We start from the raw sequence: 13,139 nt of genomic DNA on the forward strand, positions 1-13,139 counted from the left end.
ATGTCTCTTGCACAGTTAGGTTGATCCAGACTGGGACTAGTGTAGCACCTAGGCAGGGCTATCTCAGCCAAGTGGACTAATTCTGCTTCCCATTCATGCCACCTCTCCAGTAGCTCTTGTGGAAGGTGTGGATCATCCCATTCTCTCTTCCTCTCCCACAGGCGGCGCACAATGACTTTAGTTCGAGTGGTGTAAGGCACAATGTAGCCAAGGGGATCATATTGGCTGGCTAAAACTCGATAGATGTTTCTCATTGTAGTCACTGTGCAGTCAATGTGTCTGTGTTTGTATGTGAGAGAGTCTGACTTGCAGTTCCATTGGAGTCCAAGTACGGGCTCCTGGAGGTCAACTTGACCTTGGCTGAACCACAGCTCACAACTGGATGACCTCATGTCTGGTGCAAGATGTTCGATGACACTGGGATCGTTGCTTGCCCATTGCCTCAACTCGAATCCGCCCTCAGCCAGAAGATAGCGCAGTTTGTCTACAAGAGTCTTGGCTGCTATTGGACAAGGGAGACTAAGGAGACAGTTGTCCACGTAGAAGGACTTGTGGATGACATCACGTACATCTTCTTCCAGTTGGCTGTGGTCAGTGACATGTTTCTGCAGCACGAATGTTGCACAGCAGGGGCTGCAGGTGGTTCCAAATGGGAGCACCTGCCACTCATACACATCAGGTGGGCGGTCCCGCTGCATGTCTCTCCATAAAAATCGCAGCAGGGGTCGATCTGCTGGCAGGAGCATTACCTGATGAAACATGCTCCGGATATCACTGCTGAAGGCAACGGCATGCTCCCTGAAGCGTAAAAGAACAGCTAGCATGGAGGGCCCGAGAGTGGGACCTGGTAGCAGGAGTTGGTTAAGGTTGTAACCTTGGTAATGGAATGAGCAGTTGTACACCACCCGATTTTTCCCATTATGTTGGACCTTATGGTGCGGTATATACCACGCATCTGGGCTGTGCTATACTTCGTAGTCTGTCAACTTCACGACATAGCCAGCATCTACAAGCTTCTTTATCTCCTCTTTGTAGACAGCAGCTTGTTCTGGGGAATTGGCTAAGCGCTTCTCTATGCCTCTCAGGAGTGGCAATACTGCTACAGGGCTGGCTTTGAGGAGAGGCATGTTCTTCACTCGAAGAAGGGGTGTGGCATAACGCTTAGCGCCATTGATATCGACTCTCACCGTTTGTTCTTGAAGTAATTTAACTGCCTCCTGGTCCTGTCTTGACCGAACTGCTAGCTTCTCGCTACGGTAGGGAAGCACCTCCATCTGCCATAACTTTTCAACGCATGAGAAGAGCTCTGTGGATGAAGGTGTGGACGTAAAAAGGCAGTGACTTACATTCGGGCTTGACTTGATGGCTTGGGCTGGCCCTTGTAAAGTCCATCCAAGGCGTGTCTTCACAGCTGCTGGCCCACCAGGTGGTCCTGATCTGACTGGCTCTATAGGTGTGATGAGGTGCGTGTTGTCAGCACCAATCAGCAGCATCGGCTGGACCCTATTCACTGAAAGAAGAGGCAAACCTGACAGATGTTTATACTTCTGCTTAAGTGCGGCAACTGGATGAGAATGCTTTGCTAAACTCAGTTGAGCGGCTGTAAAGGCATTCGGGATAGTATATATCTTTTCAGGGCTGTCAGCTGGCGAAATCGTGAATGAAACTGACGCTCCATGGAGCTGATCCAGTCCTGGTCGGATTGTACGGAGAGCCATCACCTCCTTTCTTCCTTTAAGGCACAACAGTTTGGCAGCAGGCTGGAGCAGTATTGTCCGCTCAGAGCCATCATCTAGAATTGCATATGTCTCCAAGGATTTGTCACCGTTCCTCAGGAAGACTTTGCTGATCTTCAGCAACACCTTCCGGTTGAAGACTGGGCGATCTGCATACAGGACTCTGTTGGTTGTGCTTACGAGGCAGCTTCCTGTTGGCGGTGAATGCGGTGCTTGTTCCTCCTCCTTTCCTCTCTCATTCACGTCATGCAGCACAAGCAGATGTTTCCTGCCACAGTCCTTACAGGGGGCTTTGAGCGTGCACTTTGCCGCTTGATGATTGCGTCCACAACGCCAGCACTTCTTATTGACTTTAATCCACGTCACCTTTTGTTCCCTAGTCAAGTCCTTAAAATTAGAGCAGCTGTTCAGGAAGTGCTTGTCATTATCACAATATGGACAGTAGGCCTTTCTCTTTTCCATCATATTTGTCTTGTCAGCTGGCTGTCCAGAGGCAGGTGGGGTTGCTGCAGAGCTTGATCCCGAAGCTTTCTCAGTGTTCAAGAGGATAGTAGCAGACTTACTTGAAGATTTAGTAGCGCGCTTGTTGTCATGCCTCTTGTTGGACGGCGCGTCTCTCTTGGGGGGCATAATGCTGTCTTCCTGAACTTCTAGCTCATATTCCAGCCAATCAGCAAATTCGAAAAGGGTCGGAATGGAAACTCTAAGTGGATGGATGAATCTTTTAAAGCTGGCATTGAGGTCGTGGGGGAGTTTACTTAAGAGCCTCGAGACATGAGAGCCACAGGTTAATTCAACCTGACCTTGTTGACCCAGCTGTTCTAACATGCCCACTAGTGAGCGCACGTTGAGAGCGAATAAACGAAAGCTCTTAGCATCACCTCTACGTATGTTTGGACCATCCATTAGCGCTGCGATCCGTTGCACAGCAAGCTTGTGGGGCTGTCCATACATCTTGGTGAGAGCCAGCATCGTATCTGTGTAGGGTAGCCTGGAATTACAATAAGAGTCAGCCACGAGTGAGGCTTCTTCACACTTAAGATGATCAGTGAGAATCTGGTACTTGTATCTCTCAGTGGCGTCATGCGGTAATAAATTCTCTAAGGCTAACTTCATACGTGCGAACCCTCTGGGGTCTGGTGATGTGAGGCTGGGAATGGTGGGCTTTGGTCCTCTGTATGTGGTCTCTCTCTGTGGAACATGAGAGTAGGGCACTCGGGGGAAGGCTGAATCTCTGCCAGCGTATGAATCTTCATACTGTGGGTCACTAGCTCTGAATGAGTGAGCGGGAGGCCTTTGGCCATACATGTCAGCACGAGACACACTATGCGGGAGTGTGGCTGCGTAGAATGTACTATATCCTTGATCTGGGGGTGGCTGTGAAACTTTGACTTGTGAGAAGTCCTGTATCAGGTTTCCAGACGACCCGCGTGCCTGATATTGTAGCTGTGAGTGGGCTGGATTGTCCGTTTGGCTCCTGATCGGGCGTTGATTGCCTCCGTCAAACCCACTGCGGGATGTGCCTGGATGTGGGAGGGTAGGAGGAGGATTGGACTGTAAGGCAGTCATCAGGCTCTGAAACTGTTTGCGGAGTTCAGCATTTTCTTGGCGCATCTCTTTAAGGGCGGCATTAAACTCACTGAGTGGGTTGAAATCCTGCCCCCTGGTGGTTTGCAACATAAAGTGCTGAGACCCCTGCTCGTGCTCAACATCCCCCAAATTCCCCGTGTCAAAACCTTGGCTAACCGGTGGTGATGGGGATCTACCAGTTGAGCGCTCAGTAGCTACGTGCTCCTCTGGTAATGCTCTAGTAGGAGCAGCTGGTCTTCGGAATTTACTCAGCGCACCTGGCCCACTCAAATCATAATCAGACATATAGGAAGGCACCGCTGTCAATCGTTTAGGTTTGCCGCCAGGTGCTGCTAATTCTGAGTCCTGCATCTTCAAACAGCGATTTGCCATCCGGCTCGAAGGACCATTGAAAAATATGTAATTGACTCGTGCTGGGAGGAGTATGCAAATCGATGTTGAGAGTCCGGTTAGAACTCCAATAATGAGGATATGGTCTTGTGTTTCTCGTCTTTTAATAAAGTTGCAGTCAAAGTACACATTTCTTGATGCTCTATTCGTGTGGTTCTAAAAGGGAAATAATAAACATTGAACATTGCATGTTACCAATTAGCAGTGAAACGTGGATTGTACAGACAAACGAACAGTGTTATTAATGCTGTAACTTACTTGTCTCACGCACAACTCAAAGCAGGAAAAATGTGGACTACAACTCAAACTTAGCTCGATAGACAGACTGACACGATTCTTGCCACTTCCTCCTTCCTATATACACACACGCACGCCCACGCTACGTGAGTTGGAGCACTAAACTCCGCCCTCTTAAAGGAGCCGGTGTCGCAGTCTCTGAGCAGCCTTTTCTACAGCGCACTCACAAAAGCAAAAGCCACAGGCTCTCTTTGCAGTCTTTCTGTACGTTAAGTTCACATTGAAGGGGAGCACTTTTCTGACACATCTTAAAATTATAGAATGATTTCTTTTCTTAACATGGTTATTATGGATAGACGATGTGATCGATATGAATACTGTCCTGTTCACAGGAACAGAACATCTGCCTGCATTGGGCAGCTTTATCGGGGTGTCCGAATATCACCCAGGCCTTGCTGGATATACATTGTGACCGAAATGCGGTCAATGTCCATGGCGACCTGCCAGTTCATGTGGCTGCCAGAGAAAACCATCTGGAATGTGTGATGTGAGTATCCTATTATTGCTTTATTTGGAAATTCACTGGAATTGACTCAGGTTAAACAGAAAATAAGTAGGCCTCGCTGAGTACTGTATAGGAATTTATTTATTTTGAGGAAATAGAACAACTTGTGTTCAGGTGATTACAACCAAAAGAAGCTGATCAACTTTGGAGTAGATTGATTGGAATATTTTCAAGTTGACATTTTTTGTTGGCTTTCGTATTGCAAGTGTAAAAGTTTGTGGAGTGCTTAGATTCCTGTTTAATTTGCAGGTTGTATTTGTCAAATGGAGTGAACCTGAATCAGAAGAACAGAGAAGGACAAACTGCTTTGGACTGTTGCATTAATGGTTCAAAGGTATGGGTGGCCCTTAACGCAAGCAAAAAGCTGTTTGATGCCAGCAGGAACCGGGACTCTCTTAGCGAGAAGGTGCTTATCAGGTAGGTGCGCGTAATTGAAATGATAATTTTAGTAATAAAAAAAAGAAAATCAGTTTACAGAACAAAATATGTTACTAATGACTTTCTCTTTGCTGTGGAATTGTTCCCCAAATCCTTAATTGGGTTTTTGTCACGCTCTTGTGGCCATATAGTTCGGTTCAGTATACGTTGATATTGTGTGTTGTTGTTTTGTCAGGGCTCATTCAAGGTCACAAAGACAAAGACATTCGCCAACAATTTTAATGGTCTCGGTTTTTCTTGTCGCAAAGAAATTTTGAACATGTTCAAAATTTTAGATTCACTTGCAAGTAGCTAAATTAACAAAATGATCAGATTATCAAATTATTTTGCAAATTACCTACATTACAACAATACATAGCAATTTGTATATGGACTATTGTTTGTTTGGCTGAACTTGTGGAATTTCCATTTTGGTACCGATTAAGTATGACAATTTAATGTCACTTCTTCATATGATACCTGTGTAACTTTTCCCTCTTTTAGGGACATTTCTCGGGGCTATGAGACAGTTCCCATAAACTGTGTTAATGGTGTTGACAACGAGCCATATCCTGGAAACTTTAAATACATACCAGACAACTGTGTCACTTCCCCAGTGAACATCAACAAGGACATAACTCATCTGCAGGTAGGATTCTGGCACTGAATAATGGAGAATTAATAATAAAAATGGAGAACTCATTGAACAGAACAAGAGCACGGTGTGGACATGGCACCTGTCTCAATTGGTTGGTTTGGGATGGAGAGACTGCGAGGGCAGAAGAGGGATAGAGGGAGTGAAGGAGGGAGAAAAATCTATTTCTGATGTGTTCTGGATGTCAACTTGGTAAAGTGCTCCATGCATGTTCAACCAGGAGGTGACGTAGGACAGGCTGGAGGAAGCATGTCTCTCATCTGCCCTTGAAACACCTTTGTGTCCTCGAGGAACAGGTGGCCAGAAACAGTGAAGTCAGGCCATCCCTAATTTAACCGCTTTTCCCACGACCCGCTTCTGGATAAGCGGAGGAAAATAGACATATGCAATTGCATGTAAATTCTGACACAATTCCTTTAGCCAATCCAAATTGAAAATTTTACCAAACAAAATAAGGTGTGCTTGTTACAATATTTAAAAAATTCAATTTTTGCTTTTTGATCATCTTGAATGCTATTTTGGCATGACTTTACTTTTGTATGGACATTAGTGTGTGAATATTAACACTAATTGTAATGCCACATCTTTCAGAGTTTTATAATCTTGGATGCGAGCGAAATCCCTTATTTTAAGATTTTCCCCTTGTGAGAGCGTAAACCGACAAACAAGGTCATCTTTTCATGTTCATAGTTCATGTAATAGCTCTTTAACTGTCTCATGTAGCATTGCAGTTGCACAGATGACTGCTCATCCAGTACCTGTACTTGTGGTCAGCTCAGTCTGCAATGTTGGTATGATAGTGTAAGTTTGACACTTAACAACATCTTTTCTTTAGTTTTATGGAGTGCACATGCAACATCCAACTCTAATTATGTCATCAGTAGCAATTATACTAAATTTATGTGTCCATAGGAAGGCCGTCTGTTGCTGGACTTGTGTCAGCAGGATCCTCCATTGCTCTTTGAGTGTAACCATGCCTGCTCATGTTGGAGGACCTGCAAGAATCGAGTTGTTCAAAATGGACTGAGGTGAGACAATCTTAAATGCTTTCAGACAATACGCTTATACACTTGTGGAGGGTACATTTTCGTTATTCTTTTTTGTGGTTCTAGGTTTATAATTCTCAATTCAATCCAACAGGATATCTCACTGAATATTGTATACTGTACAGGGGGTGTGAATTGCTTGCCACACCACGCTTTGAATTGATTACACATCAAATAGCTGTGATTATGTTTATTATGGATGCATATTTTTTCCAATACTTGTTTGCTTTTCTTATTGGGGTGACTGCTTACATACTTTTCGAACAACATTTGGGCTCTATTCTTTGAATAACTCGCGGTGAAGAAGATGGATAGGTCGAGAAGGGCATATGGTGTGAAAATCAGAATCAGAATCAGAAATCCCTTTATTGTCATTGTACTCAAGTGTGCAACGAGATTAGAGAGCTCCCCTCTCCAGTGCAATACAACAATAATTCAGATAAATATATAAATTAGATAAATAAGAGAATAGTTAGTGCAATGGGAAATAATACTGAATAGGGTATATAAAAACACATCACGTTGCTGTTCTGCAAGGTACGGGTGGTCGTGTGTGTGTGTGTGTGTGTGTGTGAGAGTTTAGAATGGAGATGGCTCTTGGAAAGAAACTGTTTCTCAGTCTATTGGTCCTCGATTTGATGCACCTGTAGCGCCTGCCAGAGGGCATCAGGTCGAACAGGTGTGAGTTTGGGTGGGTATTGTCTTTGACGATGTTGAGAGCCCTTCTGAGGCACCGGGCGGCGTAGATGTCCGACAGTGAGGGGAGAGGGCAGCCAATAATCCTTTGCGCTGTTTTGACTGTCCTCTGGAGCCTCACTCTGTCCGCCTCAGTGCAGCCGCTGTACCAGGTGGCGACACAGTACGTCAGCAGGCTCTCGAATATGTGTGTTCCAAACATATTATCGCTGTGGCGACCACTGAGAGGGAAAAGATGAATGACTTACTGTATTAGATTGCTTGACTGCATTATCAACTTTCTGCTAATAGCTGGTGCTAAGAGACGGTCATGAGTTTGTGCTGACAGCACTAGGAGCATTACCCATTTGCTGGAAATGTCTGTGTGGATGCCGTAACGTAGTACCTGTGGGTTTGGCCAGTGTTGGCCTATTTTTTGTGGTCAACTTATCCATCTTGTTTGACCTTTCTATCCCAGCCCTACAAAGTTCATTGTGAAACCGAATGAGGAGGCAAGCTAGGAGGCTGCCATTACCTGCCATTCCTTATCCAATACTGCCACTGAACTTTCAGCACTCAAGCTTGACAACCGTCAGACCAGTCTCTTTTCTTCACTGAGTCAGAGTTGTCAGAAGAAATAACCGAGATACGTGGGCATAAAGATTGACACCCACCTGCCCCTCTCCCCGAAGACAGTGCAACACCTGTTCTTACTGTGGAAACTGGGGCGCTCAGTTATCAGACCAGACATTTTAACAGCTGTCTCAAAATCACTCATAGAATCTGTACAAATATTTTGAATAATTTCCTGGTTCATCTTGACCTCTGTCAACGACAAGTCAAAGCTTTTCCAGATCATCAGTCGAGCAAGCTGATTAACTGGGAAAAAAATCAATCATCTATAGATGCGAGCAGTCATAAACTCACCAACAGCTCTGGCCACGTTTGGGTACTGGCACATTGAAATTGGAATTTTGAGAAATACATGAGATTAAAAAATAATGCTATGAAATATGACCTCTTTGAAAATGTCAAAATTATCAAAATTTTAGAGGAAATTAAAAATGGCCAACTTGTGCTGAGTTTGGTAGACCTTGGGGAAATTTTCAACCGGAGCTGTATCGGGTAAAAATATTTCAGGGGTGCAGCTATGTCATTTTTTTTTTTTAAATCACATAATAAATAAATAATATATTGATTATTTTTCCAGGTGTATGTGTGTGTGTGTAACACGTTTCACATTTTTTCATGAATTTTAAGACCATCAAAATAAGCTTCATTTTTGTTGAGTTGGGAAACTGTGTCACCACGGTAACAGTGTTCAACGATAAAAGGCTTTGCTGTTATTTTTCATCTTGATCATCTTTGGAGGAAAGACCCACAGTTTCAAGACATCCTGAAAAAGTCTCTAGGAGGAGTTCTTTAAAATGTGACCTCCTATAACAGAGGTATTCAATTTATTATTATTATTATTTTCATTTCCAACAGAGCGCACTTATATACTAGATATTTAGCAATGTTCCCATTAAACACCTTTGCCAGTCGAGCAAATATAAGGCGTTTTCACATTCAAGAAAATGTGGCTCTAGGAAGTTAAGTTTGCCACTTCCAGAAAAAACTGTAAAATATCTCCTGCAGAAATATATCAAGTGCTAAGCATTGAGTTAACATCTTTTACCTTTTTTTTTTTTTTTTTTAAATCAAAGAGTTATCAGCCTAAAAAAAGGAAAGCCTAATTATCCAAGGAAAACAGGTCAACATGTTCAGTACATAATCAATAAAAATGGCTGTCCTCATGAAAAACTAATTCAAAATTAGCTTTGACGCCACCTTTCCTTTTGAATATTTTTTTAACTTCTCTTAATGAGAAAAATGAGTTTGTGACTGCACTTCCAGTGACTTAAATCTGGGTTGGAAAGGAGTCAGGGCCACTGGGATTTGGTAGATTATTTCACACATTTGGGCGTTGTTATTTCCTTTAAATAATGTTTGTGCAACCGCATTTAAGCACTCCTTCACAACTTCCCCATCACTGAATGTTTTAGTTTACTTTTAGTGAGCATTCGTTTGCATGTCGCTGGGCTGTAAACGAAAATGTAAAAATCTGTTAGACTGCACTCGAAGTTCGATGTTTTTACGTGCGCTCAACTCAAACTTCAGCGGATAACTTTACACAAAAGGGCGGTGCTTTGTTTCGTAGTGGCGCTTCGCAATGTTGCGACGGTTTCGGAGCATATGATGCACACTGGTTTTGAATCGGCTGCAACCAGAGCGAAACTAAATTTCTCCGTCCATTCATTTAAAACGACACGCATCCACCTTGCTAACTTTTTAGCAAGGCATACTGTCAGCAGCACTCTCTTCCTGTCTGCTGCGTAATTGGCAGTGGATCGTAAACAAAAGATTTGATTGGCTCAAATCAGTGACGCCTTTTCCGTATTAACTAGAATTGCAGCGTCAACGTTTGCGAATGCGCCCTGAAAAAAAATCATCATACATTGGTCATGGGTCCGGTCCAAACCATCTGTTGGTCCGGATCCGGACCGCGGTCCGCCATTTGGTGATGCCTGTCCTATAATATATCTCTCATTCAAGTGAATTGAACCCAGCCAGCAATGTGTGCACCACTGAAATTTTTCACTCCAATCTTCAATATTTATAGTAAATGTTTTTTAGAGTTGAAAAGACTTGGACTGGTGGCTGTACATATAAAATCTACAATTCTTTTCAGTCATCACATTGTTAAACTTGGACACACCATTGTGCCCACGTTAGCAAGAAAAGCCTGGCGGCCCGCTTGGCCTATTAAGTCACAGTCAAGCTTTACGTCATATGTAACTATGGCATCCTAGTTGCGATGACAAGACATCAACAAATATGGTCATGCTGTACCACCCCAAAAAAGTGTGCGACCAAAAATGTGTTACCAGTGCTAAAGTTGGTGTATAGAGCCCTGCTGGGTTCACAAAGCATGGTTAGATGCCCAATTTTAATTTTATGTTAAGTGAGATTTTTATTTTTATTCTTTTGTGAGAGTTATACCTGTTGGATATCTAATAGAATCCCTCATAGGATGTGGAATGATACTAAGAATCCCTTTCAGGGGTTTTTGCATGTGACCTCTCTCTAATAATATTCAAAATTGTTTTCTTATAATTATGCAACTTTTTGTATCTAGAGTCCGACTTCAGCTCTTCAAAACAGAGAAAATGGGCTGGGGAGTGAGAGTCATGCAGGATGTCACTCCGGGGACGTTCATTTGCGAGTGAGTAAAATGTCTCTAAATTAAAACAATGATACAACAGTACTTATTTTTGAATGTGTATACATGTTTCCCTTTCCACGTTTTGCAGGTATGTTGGTGAGATCATAACTGACACAGAAGCTAACACAAGAGAGCATGATTCTTTTCTCTTTACACTTAACGATAAGGTGGGTTGACAGTGGTTCCACTTCCTACTACACACTTCCCTGGGGAAGACCAAATGCAAATACTGTATGTTATTGCTTTAAATCAGGCATAGGCACCTTGCGGTCAGTGGCCTAACAATCGGGCCACAGTGTTGTTGTCTGAGGCAGTGGAAGTGGGAGCGCCTCTTTCTTGTTGTTTCACTTAGGGCCACAGCAATTTGGACCAGCTGGAGATTCTTTTGACACTTGCTGCAGCAACCTGCTAGGAGGTTGTTGTAATATTCCAGCCTACAGGTCACAAAAACATACACCAGTTTTTCAGTTTTGTTTTTCAAAGTATAACTTTTGATTGGTAAGGTCCTCCGACTTAGACATCTCCTGGTCAGTGGACTTGCTAAAGAATGGGCATATTCTCCTGTTTTTGCTGAAGACAATCTTTACGCACCTTTCAAGGTGTGGCGATTCTCCCCTCTAGGTCTCGCACACACCCACCAGTGTGAACACTTATTTAACAGGCTACTTGTATTATGTATTTCATCAAAAAAGTAATTTAATCAGAGAAGACTGCTCATGACTGTGAATGTATATTTAGTGCAAGATCTCAAAAACGAGAAAGACAGCTATTGTTTAAGTGTTGTCTGTCGAATGCGGCACTTCCATCGATTTCACAATTGGCAAATGTCAAATTAAAACGTATGATACCAAATCTGACTCACCTTTGGCACCATAAGAATACCTGCAGTTGTTGTAAACTGCACACTTTCATAGAAACTCCAACCAGCACGAGTCAGCAGCGGCTGGATACACTGCCGAGGACGGAAGCAGTTAATTGAATCAAAAGGTGCAATATGAGGTTTCACCTTCAAGAGGCGCTAGTCCTTACTACAGCCCCCTGGGTGCTTTAAAGCAGGACAAGATCCAAGATAGTCCGTTTTCCACTAACAAGCTCAGTTTATATATTTTTTAGTGCTGTCAAGTGATTAATTTTTTTTAACTAATTAATCACCAAAAATTCCATGATTAATCGCGATGAATCACATTTTTCAACTACTATTTTTTGCAAAGCTTGTAACAGATATTTACTTGCATAATATCTTGGAACTGATGCAAAATCACCAAATATGAAGTATATTTAATTCAAATACTGTTCTAATAGCTTTCTTTATAGGCATTTTTCTTCGAAACATTTCTCAAAACTGCCCACAAGCGCCCCACTCCAGCAGTGTTGGTTTGCAAGGCCCAGTGGAAACTTAAACACAGAGTTTTGTTCTGAGACGTGCTGAAGACAGCTATTATGGCACAATATTTGAAAAGTATGCAAATTAGTTTTAAGTAAATCAAACTGAGTTAACTGACTTAAAATATTTAAAGATAAAGATAAAGATGTCCTTTATTAGTCCCACAATGGGGAAATTTGAGGTGTTACAGCAGCAAAGATATAGATCACAACGGAATTAAAATATTTTGGAGTAATCACCTTAGTTAATGCTTTAATTTTGACAGCCCTAATATTTTGTGAGCAGGAAACTGAAATTAGTTATCATTATCTTTTTTATCTATGAATTTTGGAGAAATTATGAAATAAGGGGCGACTTTAAAAACGCCTACTTTTAATAGAGGAATATGGCTACCCTGCCCTCTGCTCTCCCCATATTTCGCTTGGAGTCACTGAAGGTACAGATTACAAACTACTCATTGTAAGTCATTGTACTTTCATAACATCCAGAAAACTGTGATCAATTGACACCGGAATTCATGTGGACATCCCTACCTATGACCACTTCAACATATCAAAAGGAGTAACCTCTCCGTCGCTGATTTATATGAGAATGAGGAACTGTGGAAGTGAGCCGAGGTATATAGATTATGCTGTTAGGACGGCTCACTGCTTCTTTGTTGATCACAGTGGGGACGCACGGCTTAAAAGCACCAGTCGACTGGTCTCTGTTTTAGACAACACAACTGACAATTTAAGCAATATTTTGTTTTGTTTTTTTTACAATTTGAGCAATATTACCTTGCTTGCCTCTGTGCTGTGATGCAGACAGCTGAAACCGGAAAAAAAATACCAATCCAAGCTTCAAAAGGGGGGTGTGCCAATTTGTCGTAAATCTCATGGCAAAAAAAAATTAAATCACTACAGAGTGTGTTGGGGGGGGGCACTTTAGTACTGATGTCATTTTTACATACAAACTTATTATATAAGTGCCAATGTTAACATCAATGAAGCGTCCCTATACGTCTGTGGGAGAATATTTCATGAACGTGCATAAGTGACACATTTGAGTCAGTGGGAGAATCTGCGTAGCCAAGAAAGTGTGCAATGGCGGGCTTTTTTTAACTTAAGTACATGGTAGAATATGATCCATAATGATAAACTCACACTACATTGCCCCTTAATGTTAAGTATGTATAAT

At 42.5% G+C, this 13,139-nt stretch overlaps 1 protein-coding gene across 5 annotated transcripts in view; it reads left to right on the forward strand.

Annotated features, from left to right (window-relative positions):
* The window catches only part of ehmt1a (euchromatic histone-lysine N-methyltransferase 1a), a 31,524-nt gene that overhangs the window by 16,396 nt on the left and 1,989 nt on the right, over positions 1 to 13,139 (forward strand). For 4 of the 5 annotated variants that reach the window (XM_088302627.1, XM_088302645.1, XM_088302636.1 and 1 more), the window contains exons 14-20: positions 4,346 to 4,500; positions 4,768 to 4,935; positions 5,440 to 5,584; positions 6,314 to 6,391; positions 6,503 to 6,618; positions 10,490 to 10,576; positions 10,665 to 10,743. In XM_088302627.1, coding sequence (XP_088158753.1) covers positions 4,346 to 4,500; positions 4,768 to 4,935; positions 5,440 to 5,584; positions 6,314 to 6,391; positions 6,503 to 6,618; positions 10,490 to 10,576; positions 10,665 to 10,743 — 828 coding nt within the window. The remainder of the gene's footprint in view (positions 1 to 4,345; positions 4,501 to 4,767; positions 4,936 to 5,439; positions 5,585 to 6,313; positions 6,392 to 6,502; positions 6,619 to 10,489; positions 10,577 to 10,664; positions 10,744 to 13,139) is intronic. The other variant, XM_088302662.1, reaches the window with a different exon arrangement.

Source organism: Idiotropiscis lumnitzeri, chromosome 1 (assembly GCF_059441095.1).
Source record: "Idiotropiscis lumnitzeri isolate Australia: NSW breed Sydney's pygmy pipehorse chromosome 1, RoL_Ilum_1.0, whole genome shotgun sequence".
Taxonomy (NCBI): Eukaryota; Metazoa; Chordata; class Actinopteri; order Syngnathiformes; family Syngnathidae; genus Idiotropiscis; species Idiotropiscis lumnitzeri.